Source organism: Paracoccidioides lutzii, assembly GCF_000150705.2.
Source record: "Paracoccidioides lutzii Pb01 unplaced genomic scaffold supercont2.14, whole genome shotgun sequence".
Taxonomy (NCBI): Eukaryota; Fungi; Ascomycota; class Eurotiomycetes; order Onygenales; family Ajellomycetaceae; genus Paracoccidioides; species Paracoccidioides lutzii.
In genome coordinates, this window is record NW_015440960.1 from 334,868 (window position 1) to 351,263 (window position 16,396).

Consider the following 16,396-nt stretch of genomic DNA (forward strand, 5'->3'; position numbering starts at 1 on the left):
CCCCCGCGAGCATTAATACAGCTTGGGAAGTATATATTTTGGCTATGTTTCTTTCTTTCGCAAACGATAATGATACCTTATGGATAGAGTTTTAATTGCCCGTATATATATTCTCTTGTTCCTTTGTGGTCCGTCCGTTTCAATCCTCCCACCTAGGTGTTTAGCAAAAGGCAGAGCTGCCTCTTCAGCTATCATTTCTTTTATTCCTATGGTTAGTTTTAAGTACTTGGCTTTTCTGGTTTTCCTTTCCCATCCCCCTCATATTCGTTCCCCCTTAGGCAATCTTTACGTTAGTGATTTTCACCCCAGAACAAACATTTATTTTCGTGCTGAGGGTTTCACGAAGGAACTTTGACCATAAATCGACAGGAATACCCAATTAATAGTCGTTACAGACCATCCCGCCGCATCAGCGAGTCCAAGGGGCAGTTAATGGACAGCGGTGATCATCAACTTACGAGATGACTGGTCGTGAGTCATGTATCTGACTCTTGATGATTCAATTCTGTGAGCCCAGTGTACGTGATAGGTCCCCACCCTTAAGCGTTCTGGCCTAACTAATCTCTAGTCCAGTAGTTAAAGACTGATGAGCCCTCAGCCACTCTTCATCCATCGACAGGTGTCTAAACCTGGTAGATTTGACCCTCCAGGCAACCATAGACAGACTCGATTAGAGAGGGGAGACGGCTGGCGCTGAGGTATGGCTGCCGAAAGAGAGCTTAGCAGTACAGTTTGAGTCAACACAGAGCTATTTTGTCAAAACCACAGTTGAATATTGAGAAACGACTGGCTTGGTATTTAAAAGGGCACAATGCTCTCCTTTGATCTCAGTTCAATCAGTACGAAAACTTCATATCTTCCTCTTCCCCATCTCTATATCAATTTAGCCCTCTTTCCTCCTCTGTTCCTCCTATTTCTAATATCATCGTGGAGTTAATTCTCTTCCTCAAAATATTCAATTTTCTATCATACTTTTCAGACGAAAAATATACTACTCTTTAAAAAGTCATGGAGGACTCGGAGGAAACCTCTCAAGCTTCCAGATTGACTCTTAATGCATATCAAACTGCACTATGCGTTGTTCCCCCTCTATCTGTCGTTCAAGATGCCAACAGGCTCCGTGCCTTGTACGACCAGGCCTATGAGAAATGGCCTGCTCACGTCAACCTTATTTACCCCTTTGTATCCGTCGATCGCTTAACAACTGCAGTTAATCTGATTCGGCCAAAACTTGTCAGTTGGCTCTCACAAATTGGAGTCAATGGTATCCACCTTCGCCTCGATAAACCAGCGTGCTTCCCACAGCGGAATGGAAATATCATCCACCTTGGACCAGATGGTAATGAAGGATCTCTGAAGTTCAACGAACTCAGAAGTACGATTATGGAGGTTTTAAGGCTTCCCTCCAACGAACAGAATCGAGAATACCATCCGCATCTGACAATTGGCTACAGTAAGCCCAATGATGATAATGCGCGAGATTACCTATTGGCAAAGGCAAAGTTGCTTCCACCCATTGAATGGAAAGTAGGACAGCTGGCTATCATGGTTCGCGAAAAGACAGCGGATTCAAGCAAGATGAGGTTATGGGGCACCATTGATTTGGATGGGGATGCTAGTTTTAATCGAATCATCGCTACTCATGATAATATGCAGGGGCGGGATCTTGCAATAAATCTGGATGTGTCTTTGCAGGATCTCCGGCTAACCTCCCTAAGCGGGGCCTCCGGCAGACCTCCAATGGCTGAATCTAGGGCTACCTACCGATTTTCTGACGACGTTGGAATCTGGGCTGCTGCGGAGTTATCAAATCTACCAGAAGACAAAGAACAACTTCCTGGCACTCTTACAGTGTCAAGCTACAACGTTCTTGTTGATTCCAAACATCCACCCGCAACGGATAGGCACCCAGCTCTTCTTAACACACTAATTTCAAATAACTCTGTGGCCGACGTGCTATTACTTCAGGAGGTTTCAGACAAATTTTTGGCGTACCTCCTTGGGAACGAAAGGATTCGAAATATCTACCCTTTTGCTACTCATGGGCCCCCAGGGCAGGTGGGAATTGGCCCTCTGCCGAGCCTACGAAATATCGTTGCGTTGAGCCGCTCGAACTTTAGCTGGAGTTGGCTTCCTTTTGATACTCACCATAAGGGTGCAGTTATTCTTAAGCTCGACAGAATTGGCAAAATGGAAGAATCTGGTTTCGTTCCTACAATAATTGCTGGTGTTCACCTTTCCAGTGGTTTATCTGACCACACTGTTACTATGCGGGAACGCCAGCTCCAAAAATTACGGGACTTCCTTTTAGTGAACCATGCCAACAATCCTAAAGTTGTTGCAGGTGATTTCAACATGACTACCTCTGCCGTAACACATGAAGAGGCGGTTGAAGCGAAAGCAATATCCACAGAAACTGCAGCGGCCCTTCCTGTTCTCGAATCTATGTTCCTATCTGCTGGATTTTTGGATTCTTGGTCTGTGGCACATACCACGATGGGAGACAAGATGTTGCCATCTCGACTTGAACGAGACTTTACGCAGCTATACGACGGGGAGCAGGGTGCTACCTTCGATCCCCTTGAAAACCCCCTAGCAGCAATCTCATTCATCAGCTCTGCAAATCCAAGACCCCATCGATATGATAGAGTCCTCTACCAAGAAGACAAGTTGAAAGTTATCCACTTCAATATGTTCGGCTTTCCAGTAAAGAGACTTAACGAAGCAAACGGAAATACGGAGTTGCAGTTTCCAAGTGACCACTGGGGGATCAGGGCGACCCTGAAGTTCAGAGTATATAGCGAAGAAGAAGATGAGGCTCCAGCGAGACCTTCGTGGTTTGCGTTCATTGACGTCCAAACGGCTCATCCTGGTTTCCACGACCCTGCAGATCTGAAATTATTTCTCGCAGATAGGTCAATTTTCCCATCTCCTGAAGACGCAGAGAAGAGGAAGGCTGCCTTCGAGTGTTTGAAGCACCTCATACAGCATGGCTCACTCCCGGAGTCGGGCGAAACTCACGAGACTGAGCGGTCGAACTTCTCCTTTATAGTCACGGCAGTTGGTTCTTACGGTTTAGGTGTGTGGACTAACTCTTCAGATGTTGATTGTTTATGTGTTGGACCGGTTAGCTCAAGAACGTTTTTTGAACTCGCTATGCAAAGACTCCGAAAGGGAGCGGATTCTGGTGTAAAAATCCTGAGAAAGGTCAAGGCGGCCACTGGAACAATGTGGGAACTTGAAGTCAGAGGAGTGAAATTCGATTTGCAATATTGCCCAGCAGGAGCGGTGGCGGAGAGGTACGTTTGATTTTATATTTTAACCCATAGTGTTAATTTTATGCTCATTCTGCATGTGATGGCAGATGGCTGGAAGTATCTCACCTACCTCGAGCAGATCCACTATTTGATCTGGCATATCTTTCTTTGGTGAAACTTCAACCCCACCGTGACCAAACATATCTTCAAAGAACAATCCAGAACCCAGCTATGTTTCGTTTACTGCATAGGGTCATCAAGGCGTGGGCAAAAAGCCGTGGCATTTACTCCTCAAGGTTTGGATATCTTGGAGGAATCCACATCACGCTGATGTTGTCCCGGCTTTTGAAGCTCCTTCCCCCTAATACTGCCAGTGTTGCAGATATCCTCCGCACATTCTTTAACCATTACGCAGACTTCTATTGGATGGAAGGCATGGTGTATGACATGATTTTCCATAGGAAACAGCCTCGGTACAATAGATCGCCACGGGAGGGTATGGTTATACTGACGCTTCATTACCCTATTATGAATGTGGCACGCACTGCTTCAATATCCTCAATGAGGACGATTGTAGATGAAATGGATAGAGCGGATACTCTCATTTCAGAGGGGAGGTTACGTTGGACATCACTTGTTGGGATTACGCCCCAAGCTGGACAACCGACATTATCTAATTCTGCTGATGAGTTCTTGAAATCCTATAATAGCTACATCAAGATCAATGTGCAATATTGGGGTCTATCTTTGGCGAAAGGAAGTTCACTAATTGGGTGGCTTGAGTCAAGGTGTTTGTTTCTTCTTGCTGGTAAGTCGCTCTTTTTCACAAATAAATTGCTCCACCCTTTTTGACACGTATCAGACATCCATCGAAAACTTCCAGATCTCCAGACCAGAATCTGGCCGGCTAGGTTCACGCAGAACGAAGATAACAACGAGAACACTCCAACACAAGAAGAGCACGAATATCAAGGTTGCTATCTCATTGGCTTGGCAAAGGCAGATGAAAGAGCAGATCCAGCAAACGCCTTGAGTAAACCGGACCGTAAACTTGCTTGGGACACATTGAAAGCCTCTCTGGATCAATTCGCAAGCCTTATCCGCAACGATAAGAAATACTTCGACTCGACTTTTGCATGGGTGGACGTTTCACATGTCAAACAGGCAGATCTAGGGCCTCTCGAATTAGACAGCAGAGATTGGGGGGGTTACACCATTCAAGATGGCGATTTTGATGAAGACTCTGACTCTGAAGACGACGAGTTGGACCTTCACCTAGACGAGGACGATGGAGCTACCGCTGAAACTCAACCCCTCTTATCCACAAGCAGGAGAAACATCCACAAATCCGGAGCAGCAGCCAACAAGCCTGTTTCAACAGCAAAACTACGCCCGGCTTCTGACATCCTCAACCGTCTCCGCTGGGACCCGTCGCATGACAGTTCGGAATATGTTATTGGCTATGAAGATCGGTTCCTTGGCGCGAAGGAGATTCCGCTTGATAGGTGGAAGACAGAGCAGACGGACGAGGAGTTCATTCCGCTGCATCGGATTTTGTATTTCAAGCGAAAGGGAGATGGGAAGGTTGTATGGGATCGCGAGGCAAGGAGCGATAATATTTTTGGAAGTGGAGTGGGGAGAAGCACAGAGTAATATATGGGTTGTGGGCCGGAATTGAGGGTCTGAGCGGGTTCAGGCGTGGGTATCTTGGAGGGTGGCAAGTAAATCATATAAATAAGTAGGGATGCAAAGACACGCAAAGAAAGAAAAAATATGACGTTTCCGACGGCATATATGTTTATAAATGACGTATATGTCGTTTTAAGAATATGTACGTGCATTTGGAGTATGTTAATTTATGTTCGCCATCGGAAGCATTGAGCATATATCAAAGTATAGTTAGTCAGCTAAATATCATTAACATAAAGTGGATTTCACAGAATCGATTCGTCGGAAGTCTAAGTTAAGAGGAGCAGACTCCGTTTGTATTCTAAAAGAACAAACGAGAAACATGCACTTTAAATGATATAAGAACAAGCTGGAGAGGAGGAGGAGGCAATGGAAATGCCATGCAGAATTATGAATCATAAATCTGGGCAAAAGACACATCACGGACATGACATCATCATATCACGTAACGTGGTAGCAGTCACGAAATGCGTTGAGGACGGTTTCCCATCTTAGAGCTCCTTTTTCAAGAAGTGCTCTGGTTTATGCGTTGTCTCGTAGTCGACATGGACATATGCCCGCTCCACATCTGGGAGGCTTTCGAGCTTCATTTGCAGTTCCTCCGCGACATCGTGAGTGGCCATAAGGCTCTCATTGCGATCCATAACGACATCGACTTCAACGACCAACCGTGGCCCGGAAGTGTAAGCGCGCACGGTGTCGATGGCTTGAATCAATGGGGAATGGGTCATTGCTATATTGACAAATGGGAGGTAAGTATGGTAAGACTCACAAGGAAGAAGAATATGGTTGTGGTTTGGGTGATTGGTGGGGAAAATTTCATACATATATACGTGATCAACTGTTGCGTTTGCGTGTCTGCCGTGACCCCAATCAAGAGCTGGAATTCGGAATATGCTGTCCGAAGCCACAGAACGGATATAAGGCAGGAGAGGATCAAGGCTCCCATGGGATCAATCCACCATTTGAGCTTACTGCCACCGACGGAAGTCAAGATACCGAGACAGTTGATAAAGAGGTCATTGCGGTGATCTTCCCACAGAATTCGGACTTGGGAGTACTGGTTCCGTAACGCCCAGCAGTATAGGAAGAGTGAGAACTTGGTGAAAAATGCAATACACACGGCGACAACAGGTGGGATTTCAAATCCCAATGTATTCTCAGTGTATCCGTCGGCCAGGCTCTTGATAGAGAATGAAATCAAAATCATTGATACTGCAGTCATCATGAAGCAGAAAAATATATTCCCGGCGGTTTCGATGCGGGCTTTGCCGGCTGGGAATTTACGCGCATCGACGCGCTTTACTGCTTTGTGGGAGACGAGTAGGGCCAGGTTCGAGAGAGGATCGAATACTGCGTCGGCCATGGTTGTGAAAAGGGACAGAGATCCTGACGCAATTGCGGCATAGAGCTGGAGAATTGATAGAATGACATTCGCGGCAAAGCTGCCATAGACGGCAATCTTGTACTTGAGTTGATTCTGCGAGTTGTATTCTTTGGCCAGCCGTACATGTTCGTCCACCGGCTTCAAAAGCCTCTCGATATTCTGGTTCTGGAGTGTATAGAATCCTTGAAGTTTCCTTGAGGCGCTGTTGACGCCAGGGTTTGCGTAACCTCGTTTCCGCGCTGTATTTGCTCTGATCTTGTTGATTTCGTCGGCGGATATCAATTTACTTGCTAGCTGGAATGGGTCACTTTCTGGTGTATAACGGGACGGGCGCTGTTCCTCCTCATCGAAAGACCCTTGGGCAACGGGGAAGGGCGTTGGCTCAACACCCGAGGCCATTGCCTGCTCCGACAGCATGATTACAGCCAGCGAAGGGGTGTCTGAACGGTGGGTAAGGTGACTCGAATGATGACTGGAGATTGAACCATGGATCTGGTCTGCCATTTTTTGTTTTCGTCCGGAGATCCAATGCAGGATCTAATATCTCTGTACCCTTCCTTCTACCTTCCTCCTTTGTTTCTTCCTTTCTTTCTTTCTTTCTTTCTTTCTTTCTATATTCTTTGTGTGTGTGTGTTCTCTTTTTTAAGGTTGCTCAGAGGTTGCTTTGTCGACTGAGAACGAGTTGGCCCTTGGATGATTGGTTATCTATAACTAATGGCTAGTGACTCGAAGCTTGCGGCACCCAATTGGTGGGTAAAAAACATGCCGCTCCACTGGCATGCTCACGTCAACGTCATGATTGGATTATGCAGGCCATAGAAGAAGAGGGTTGAGTTCCAGATATGCAACAAACTTCAGACTGTTTCAGCCAATGCTGCAGCAATTATGTTTTCTGAGGTGCTGCGAGCTGACTAATCTAATATGCCTAGTTAACTAACTGACTAGTTATTTCCCACTCGTTAAATCATTTCAATTTATATCCAAATGAGCCATGTATAATGTTAATCATACCACGTTGTTTAGAAGATATTGAAGGGGTCAAGCTTCACGTGTGAATTCTCTACCAAACTATCCAAAACTGCCCTCTGCGGAAGAAGAATCTCTAGTTCAATGGATAATATCCATGGATGAGAGAGGTCTAGTGCCGTACGATCCGGATGAAGTTCTTACAACGGCTACATACCCAGCTTTATACCCCTACCTCCCCAGGCACTTCTCGTGGATCTGAGTCATCCTATACGCTTCTAACGCCTGAGAACGTGAGGCAGTTAGAATGTCAAAGCAGCAGGATTAAGCAGCGTACGGAGCTGCTGTCCAGTCCAACCAATCAAGCAGCTAATCAGCAGATTCAGAGATTTCAGCTGGCCATGCATAGTTAGTGCTGCTATCTTAGCAAAGGAAAATAAGGAGCTAAGAGCTGCAGTTGAAAAGTAAAACGTGTAAGAAGAAGCAAGCCCATACATTTATAGCTCAGAATGGAGCTCTAACAGCTGAGGAATGAATAGCTAGAGCTCAAGCAATTGATCAAGTCGTACAGAAGGGGGTAATGGAATTAAATCAGCGGCCTAGAAAGTGAGCTCCACCACACTGCAGCAAATGTAATACAATTGATCATACTGCTAGAAGCTGCCAACAGACCTAAGGAAGAGATCTATATATTTTAACACGAGAAATTCTAGTTTGGTGGTTGCTTAATTCCATGATTTATTAAATATAGGATGAAAAGTGGTATTAACGTTGGCAACATTGACAGCTTTTAATAACTAATTAAAACTCGGTTTCTATGTCACGGTCACGAGATCCCTACGTGATATGCCTACTTCCCCGCCTTGTATATAGATCATCACTGCAGGAGGCTATGGAAAATCACGCTCACGCCACTAATGACAACTAGAAGGCATTCTTACCCAACCCAACCCCCCAAAATCAGGTAGGACGGCATCTCGTCACACTCCGTGAAAAACAGGAGCTTGATAGAAGCTTTATGTTGAGGGTTATTGGCCCTGATCTGTCATATACTAACTCCAAATCTAGCTACCATCTCTGCTTGGTGTCAACAACATCTGGATCCTCAATGAGGAAGATGAACGCGACGGACTATGTCTTCATCATCCATAAACCACCACGCAAAATGCCACTGCTCATGCGTCAGAACTAGCAATCGACAAACAATGGAAGACATAAGGAATTATTTCTTACCTCGTCTTCTATATCAACAATATCATTGTCCCCAGAACCGTCCGAATTACCTTGTTCCCCAATGAGAACTTCAACACTATCTACGGTGCGTACACCCACGCCCGAGCTCAGATGGAACCGAAGTTTCGCTGGCGGGACTGCGGATCCCTGGAGAGAGAAGAGGGTTACATGCTTGTCTTTGTCGTTCTCGTACCAACGCCCAACCACATCACACACATCGGAGTCAGTATGTTCCAACAGGAGTCCGGAGCAGCGATCCTCACGATAGCAGGCTACAATCTTGCTGATGTTCCTAAGGCGTGCATGGGTTACGAAAATCGGCTGTCGCCTCATATTTCTAGGCGGCGCCACCAGATTGTTGTTGACGATATCAGGAATGTGCATCTCCGCAGGTGCAGGAATCTCTGAACACAGAGTCCCAAACTCTGTGATCTGGGTACCTTTGATAAGTTTGGTTTGAGTGACGAAAAGTGCAAGAACAATCCCACGGTTTAAGTGCGTGACCATGGTCCAGCCTTCTTGTCCAGCGGGCAGAACAGGACCGAAAACTCCAGCTCTTCCGCGGTTTGTTCCCATCTGCTCTACGAATTAGCAAATGAAATGGAAGTGGCCAAGAGCTGAAAGTGTTTTACAATCACTTACAACCATCCCGGGCATCTGCACATGCGAATGACCTGCCTCGTACCCCCATACCCAGACAACCGCTTCACTTGAGCGTAGGCGAAAGTGAATTGGAATTCCATCTTGATCTCCAATTTGGTAATTTCGGAGGATCTCGCTGTTTTTGGAAGATCTGAAATCAGACCGTAATCCGATAAGTGCCCCGGATCTGTGACAAAATGCGGTCACGCCATAGAGGCTGAATTCTCTCTCGTACAGCGGAAGAGCTTTAGCCAGTGACAGTCGTTTATTTCGAGGGAACGATGACCAGTAATCTCTGCACTCCTGTCTCTTATACATCGTGAGGTTGGGGAAAGGCGTCATTGCCACTAGCGGGACAGCCTCGTCCCAGATCAATTGGCACTCCGGTTTGTGGATCTTATCCGCTGGATTGTTGACGCTAATTATTTTCAGAGCCTGGGGAAACAGAACACAAAATGTGTTAGTAGGGAGGATTAAGATTAGGAAACATGTCTTCAATACTTACATCCCACTCGAAAGACAACTCCTTCATAATAGTTTTTGTCCGGAACAAACCTGCCCACTTGCCCTTGTTGTTCTGCGATGTATTGTAATCGCCAATCCAAGCCATTCTGTTATCACCAAAAATTCCCAAACTTGACAACCCATATGGCCCGATAACGTACTTGATAGCGATGACCCCCGTTGGAATGTCAATCATTTCCACCTTGTCACTCTCGTGGCCAAGCAACTTCTTCCCATCGTGGACGCCACAAATGTACTGAAACCCGCGGATGGTGGTCAGATACGCCCTTATCTGCCCTCGCAAGTTGATGCGACCTGTACACTCGCCAACAGGGAACTTTACACGTCCCAGAAGGTCTGCAGTCTCCGCCGTGACAGAAAGCAGGGACTTCGCCTGGCAGACGTCAAGGTGCTTCCAAACGTCCAGCTTGATTTCAACTGGAACTTTCAGCCACATTTTATACATCAGCTCAGCAAAACTTTCGTTCTCGTCGAGCTTTTTTGCCATCCTTTCTCTAACGGTGAGGCGATCCCAGCCGTGTTTCTTAGCCAACTTGGTAAGCGCGTTTTGCAAAATGAAGTCGTCCATGACTGTTGGATTTCCGCGTGGCAACTTAAATAGCGGAACAAGCGCTTCGCAAAGGTACGCAACCTTTTTATTGATAGATGCATCAGTCGTCTTGTCTGCCGCTAAGGCTTTGAAGCAATCTCCATGGAAATAGGAGGGGAATTTCAATCCGCCAAACTCAACCACATCGTCGGTGAAGCCAATCTCATTGAGCATGCTAATGTGTTGGGGAAACGCCAGCGGCAATTCCCCGCGGGTACAATGTCGGTCTAAGTCATGTTTCTCCTTCGTTAGCGCATATATATATACATATATATATATATATCTCACTATAAAAGTCGACATTTTTGCTTTTTGCGACATACGTTTCACCATGGGACCGAATGACGGGTTGTTAGGCCCTTCGAAACACGGGAACTCTGGGACAAGATCGTCGCAGAGGATACAGCGATGGTTCTTGTACTCGCCCTCTGACGGGTTAGGAGTTGAGGGAGGTGGAGTAGTCATGGCTTTTACGCCAGTTGCGGTACTTCGTATTGTGTTTTGCTATCAGGATGTGATATTTGGGTTCAGATGCAGAGGTGAGGAGGAGGATGGAAGGAGAAGAAGAGAAAGAAGAAAAGCAAACAACTCCTTGATTCTTTTGATGTGTTCTTGCCATTGCTGCGGTGATGTTGTGTTGTGATTTTTGACACCTGAAGAGTTCAGTCCATGTCATGGAAGATATGCTAATGGATGAGTATGATTTCAAGACTGAGAGGATACTATGAAATTCTCTGACTTCATATTCATTGAGCTGCTTATGTGTGAGAATTGCTTTTCCGCCCTTTACTTCTATTATGTTCTGGAACTAATAAAGGCATTGTTTGGTGTAGCAACCAATTAATATAGATTGAACAAAGGGGGTGGAAGGTTTGACTCGCGGGCCAGATACACCACCACTGGCAGAAAACATCTCTAATAGTTACCCGTACGGAGTGAGTAGCTTCTCCTCCGTAATTACGTTTCCAATGCATTGGGATACGTAAACCCGAAGTTATAACCCAAAAAGTATAATAAAAAGGTACACAATATCTCCCATATCTGCTCCCGTAACTTTATAATACTGAGGATTTGTTCCCACGGTTGAGGGAGTCATATCATCGGGATGACGTAACTAACCAAGGGAAGCAGTTTAGCGGGCAAGTTCCACTAGCTCGTGCCGCTTTTAACTACAAGCTTCACTGCAGGTTGGGGAAGTTTCGGCTGGCATCATTGTCCGGGGCCCTTACCAAGGGAGGAAGCCCCTTCGGTGTTGAAGAGACAGACACAAAAACGTCGCTCTTGATCTCGATCTGATCCTGATAGTCAACTCTATGGTAACTACCGGTGAACAAGATCAACTCCCTCCGAATTCCTCAATCGATCCCCAATTGATGACGTCGTCCATACTATGCTGAACTCTGTCACCCCCATCAGCTGCCTGCTCATGCCACAGTCCCGCCGTAGTCTCCGTCGTACCTACGTGTGCATACGCTATAGCTCACCGGTGGGTCTATCTGTCCGCAGCGAACGAACCCGGACAACCAGATAGCATTGCTTGTTATATGTATATTTCTACCATTGGTCATTGTGTCCGGAGCGGGTTCCTGCTCTACCCAGCTGCGATTCAGCGCCGTTGGAAACCCCGCAGGGAAAGCCACAGACCCCGGGAAACATATACGGTGTGCGCTGGTTTCAAACGCCTCCGGATTCCCGCGTGAGAAAAGTACTGTCGTTGGGGTAATTTCCTGATGTAAGAATCCGTTGTCAGCGTCCTCCTACATTCTATCCGAATGGGGAGACGGAATATTGCAAACTCTCTCAAACGAATCACTGGTGTGAGGGTAGGTTTCTGAGAAAAGGAATGTAATGGTAATTATTCATTCATAACTCTTCTCTGTACGTTGTGGCGGGAGTCTTCCGTCTCCCCCATATCTCAGTGGCTGATTTCTGGAATATAAAAGGAAAGGAAAGGAAACGAAAGACGAGTCTGAGGGATGATCAAGATCTAAAAGCCTGAACAATATATCAGCTGTAAGTCCTACCTACTATCTTGGCTCCTCTGTACAATTGATATTATCATGTGAATATGTGTTGCGGTTAGCAATTGCTTACAATGTATCTTCTTTTTTCTTGCTGTATAGCACTTCTTTTCCTTCTTTTGCTTTTTCAAAAGTTTGTTTTCCTATATAGTTACATCTAACTAATAGGTTGGCCAACTCTGCATAGAGTCTTGATGCACAAAGGACGCCTTCTATTGCAGGTGCTCCATCACAACTTACTTCGAAGGTATTCCGATATCTTCATTCTACGCTATTCTTTTCATGTCACTAACATTATTTCATTATGAGGCTAGGTGATATTCTTGCAGTCCTTATTTCATGCATTGCTAGAATCCCCCCTCAGAAATAGAAGTCAATATATCAGCCAGAACATGCTCGTGACACTTAATAACAGCCCTCTCCGTAAAGGTTGGCCCTCCCATGGCATTCCTGAAGAGATATTTGCCTGTGTTGCCACACACCTACCTCGCAAGGATATCTGCAATCTACGATTAGTCAACAAAGAATTTGCCTTCAAGCTCCAGAAAACGCTTTTCAACACCATTGTGGTCTCGTTTCACCCTACGATATATGCTTCTGATGAAACTTCCAACGAAAAGATCGATAACTTTGAAGCTCTTGGAAGTTGTGTTTCTCGGTTTGGCCTTAGTTTCGAGATGGACCAAATATTGCTATTTGACCCTCCAGGGAAGTCACACACTGAAGAAGTCAAGACCTTCTGGGGAGAATATGAGTGGGCCAAGAGCGACTACGTTAGATTCGATAGCCTAAAGAGAGTTGAAGAAATTGCAGATCAGTTTGGGAGGATGAAACGTGCCTTTAAGACTTTGACCAATCTTTCTGAGTTCGCTTTGAGTTTCGACAATGGTTATGGCTGGCTAAATCCTCCTACCCTGCTTGGTCCTTATCTGCAATTCGAAGGAAAACGTGGTATATTCCGCGAAGATGTCTTTGATACCAACTCTCTGGAGCAACGCAAAAGTTCTTCATCAACGGGCCCTGTGAAAAAACACCTAGATTCAATATCCTTAGAGAATCTAAAAGGTTATCTGTGGTCAATACTCCCAGAACAGGTGTATGAAGATATATATCCGCCTTCCGATTCGAGTATTCAACACCTCGATTCAATTCCGGATTATTTTCTTCAATATGCAGCATTGGAAATTGACCCAACCATTGAGTATGGACGTAGGTATGGAGAGAACCGCGACAAGGGTGATTGCCAACTATACCCTAGAAACCCTACCCATGCGCAAACCGAATGGCTACTTGAAACAGCCTGGGCAGCTCAGGCTATTTTGGGGTCATGCATCTGCTCAGTCATCGACACTAAAGAGTCATTTTTGGGCGTTCATACTTTGAATATATCTAGCATTTCTTCCTCCTTGCTAGAAAACTTTAGCAGGCGGGACTTTTTTGATGCATTCCCACGCCTAACCCGCATCATTCTCATGGTTATTCCGGATTGGAAACAAGCGGATATGGCGTGGGATCCCTTAAAGCCGATGAAGTACATTGATCCTAGCACCGCATCGAATTCATTGAACCGTCTTTTAGACAATGTTATCTCGCGCGTGGCTCGGGTACAGTGCCTTCGAGTCGGGTATGTCGGTGGAGGAGAGCACGCAAAAGGCAAACATGCTCGAAACCAACATATTCTACCGGCTCCAATCACTAAATTCCCGCGTGATGCTGCCATTGGTCGCCTTCCTGAACCCCCTCTTACATTTCCTCATATAAAGAATCTCACATTTGAAAATTGCTGGTTCAGTCCGCATCTCTTGGTTGAGTTCTTCAAAGGCTGTTGTCGAACCCCCCTTGAGTCCCTGACATTTAATTCCTGCTCCTTGACAGCACAACCCGGCACTCGCCCCAACCCTTATGTGAGCGATACGTTGCGCCCGAGTTGTAAAAGAGAAGAATATTATATGGAATTACCACGGGAGGGAACCTGGGTAGACATTATCAACCATTTCACTCCGGGGCTCACGCTTATCGACCAAAAGGCTTTATTAGAGAAGCAAGAACTCAATCAACCGCGGGAAAATCTCCCACCGTTCCTTTATCGACTGGAGTTCGTGAGTTGTGGATATGTTCGCCTGGCACCTTTTTTCAATCAGAACAACATCGTCGTTCCATACCAGCCGCTGGACCAAGTCTTCCCAGTTGTACCCATGTCGAATCCCCTGCCACAGTGGCCACCCCGAGTAGATTTATTTCAAGATCTGGCGCAGCAAAATCCGGGTTTAGGCTTTCCACTTGCTCAAGGCCCACCTGTCACGGCAGTCCCTGTAGCTCCTGGTGTAGGCGGCCCTCCCAGTCTATTACCCCACCCAAGCATAATGCGGCCCTCCTACTTTGCGACGAACCCGCCTGCAACTCCTCTCTATACCCTCATAATGAAACAATACCCCGGCCTCCATGGGCCTTTAGATGACCGTCCACCGATGTCTCGAGAATCCGAAACAGAGCCAGAATCAAACTCCGCAGTTACCCTCATGACCATAATAATGCAGCCAAATCCCACTCTGGCAGCTCTGCCACCTGGCCCCATCCAGCACGCAATGTTTGCGCCAATGCTGCAGGCTATATCTGACGATAACGCTCTGCAACCCCCTCTCGCACCCGTGCAGAGAGCCCCTTCATATATCGACTGCAGACTTCTCGCCACTGTTGTTCAATGTATCGGCAAAGACGAGGAGCAGATCTTGGAATGTGGGTTCTGAATGACGTTCGGATGGAGAGATGTTGCTAAAAGAATTGAAGTCCGGGATGATTTCTTCAAGCAAGGGGGTGCGGGGAGGTTTTCTGGTGTCATCTTAGCTTCCGATCGGGGGTTTCATGAGAGGAGGTTTTCTAGTAAAAGTTTTGAGCCGTATTGGGAAAGTCTTGGGCTGGGTGATAATGGTGGCCATGAGGAGGGTCATGGCGGAAACGATGATTAATTCTGCTTTTATTTCTTGTTCCGTGTTTTTTCCTTTTTCTGTTTGTATTGCGTTCCTTCCCCCTTTCCTCTTCCCATTTTCCTTTCTCCCTCTTTCGATTTCAAGGATGGATGAGTTTACAGTTGTTATTTGTTCTTCCCACCACGAGGTGTCCCCATTTCTTTCCTTTTATTCTACCCCTCATTATAAAACTTCCTTTGAAGCCCACAATTATAACTGCAGGGAGGAGTACAAATGGGTGGTGATTGTCTTGCTTATGCTTTGTCATTTATGGACTACTGTGAGAGTCCATATGGGTGCAAGGTTTTTAAATAATCCAGTCAAAGGAGTTTTTGTCTAATATATAAATGTCGGTAAATCATTCCAAACATCTATGGATTTTGGGAATGTGGAGTTATACTCTTAGATATTCTAAAGCAAAGCAAAGCTGTGTATACTGTCTTTCTAACGCTCAGTTGCTCTAGTTCATCAGCCCACAGACTCATAAAAGCATCATGGGAAAATGTAGCACGATTGAAGATTCCCCCCAGGGGAGTGGAAATTGGTTTCAGCCATCATCTAATGGCCACAACTCTTCGAAAATTACCCTCCCATGTTACAATTGTCCAGAGTATACCACATGAAATCTAACTCTCTCTTTCCTTAGCGCTGCCTTTACCTTCTCATACTCCTCGAGCTCAACAACGCCTTTCTCCAGCCACAGGCTCCCGAATCGCTGTTCCAGGAGCTCCATGGTCTCAATACTCGAGTCAGCACGCTTCGTATCTTCCTCCAGCTGGGCAACTTCCTCTTTTTGAGAAAATGTATCAGAAATAAAGTAGGTTTGACATCGGTGTCAATTTCATGCCATTCATTCCGTAGGTCGAGGAAGCAGGGCGCCAAGCTGTGCCTTCACCTCACCTAGTTCAAAAATACGGCGAGACACACAGAAAGAATGTGACCGGGTATGTTTCTTTAGAACTTGATTGGCTTGTACTGGACTGCGTTTTTTGCCCTAGACAGGACGGCGCCAGGTTACAATAGCCGATTTATCCATAAGCTGTTTATAATCACCTTTCGCTCTCCATTCGAGGAAGGAATCAAAATCCTCTCGCAATGTAGAGGCTTCGAGGAAATCAGAC

General features: G+C 46.0%; 6 protein-coding genes across 6 annotated transcripts; 3 read left to right on the forward strand and 3 right to left on the reverse strand.

Moving 5' to 3' along the window:
- Positions 1-1,008: 1,008 nt before the first annotated feature.
- PAAG_05362 (hypothetical protein) lies at positions 1,009-4,910 on the forward strand (the record flags this gene model as incomplete). The annotated part of the gene is made up of 3 exons (XM_002792587.2): positions 1,009-3,299; positions 3,365-4,065; positions 4,120-4,910. The coding sequence occupies 3 exons, from the start codon at positions 1,009-1,011 to the stop codon at positions 4,908-4,910; spliced, it is 3,783 nt and encodes a 1,260-aa protein (XP_002792633.1).
- A 527-nt stretch (positions 4,911-5,437) lies between these two features.
- On the reverse strand, positions 5,438-6,837 carry PAAG_05363 (cation diffusion facilitator 1; the record flags this gene model as incomplete). Its single annotated transcript, XM_002792588.2, has 2 exons — positions 5,438-5,679; positions 5,772-6,837. The coding sequence occupies 2 exons, from the start codon at positions 6,835-6,837 to the stop codon at positions 5,438-5,440; spliced, it is 1,308 nt and encodes a 435-aa protein (XP_002792634.1).
- Positions 6,838-8,404: 1,567 nt separating this feature from the next.
- Positions 8,405-10,753, reverse strand: PAAG_05364 (hypothetical protein; the record flags this gene model as incomplete). The annotated part of the gene is made up of 5 exons (XM_002792589.2): positions 8,405-8,470; positions 8,533-9,108; positions 9,175-9,609; positions 9,680-10,515; positions 10,612-10,753. 5 exons carry the CDS (start codon positions 10,751-10,753, stop codon positions 8,405-8,407), a joined length of 2,055 nt encoding a protein of 684 aa, XP_002792635.2.
- Positions 10,754-11,712: 959 nt separating this feature from the next.
- On the reverse strand, positions 11,713-12,200 carry PAAG_12026 (hypothetical protein; the record flags this gene model as incomplete). The annotated part of the gene is made up of 2 exons (XM_015847571.1): positions 11,713-12,015; positions 12,171-12,200. The coding sequence occupies 2 exons, from the start codon at positions 12,198-12,200 to the stop codon at positions 11,713-11,715; spliced, it is 333 nt and encodes a 110-aa protein (XP_015702796.1).
- A 501-nt stretch (positions 12,201-12,701) lies between these two features.
- On the forward strand, positions 12,702-15,056 carry PAAG_05365 (hypothetical protein; the record flags this gene model as incomplete). Its single annotated transcript, XM_015845552.1, has 1 exon — positions 12,702-15,056. The coding sequence occupies one exon, from the start codon at positions 12,702-12,704 to the stop codon at positions 15,054-15,056; it is 2,355 nt and encodes a 784-aa protein (XP_015699778.1).
- PAAG_12027 (hypothetical protein) lies at positions 15,057-15,275 on the forward strand (the record flags this gene model as incomplete). Its single annotated transcript, XM_015847572.1, has 1 exon — positions 15,057-15,275. The coding sequence occupies one exon, from the start codon at positions 15,057-15,059 to the stop codon at positions 15,273-15,275; it is 219 nt and encodes a 72-aa protein (XP_015702797.1).
- Positions 15,276-16,396: the final 1,121 nt, after the last annotated feature.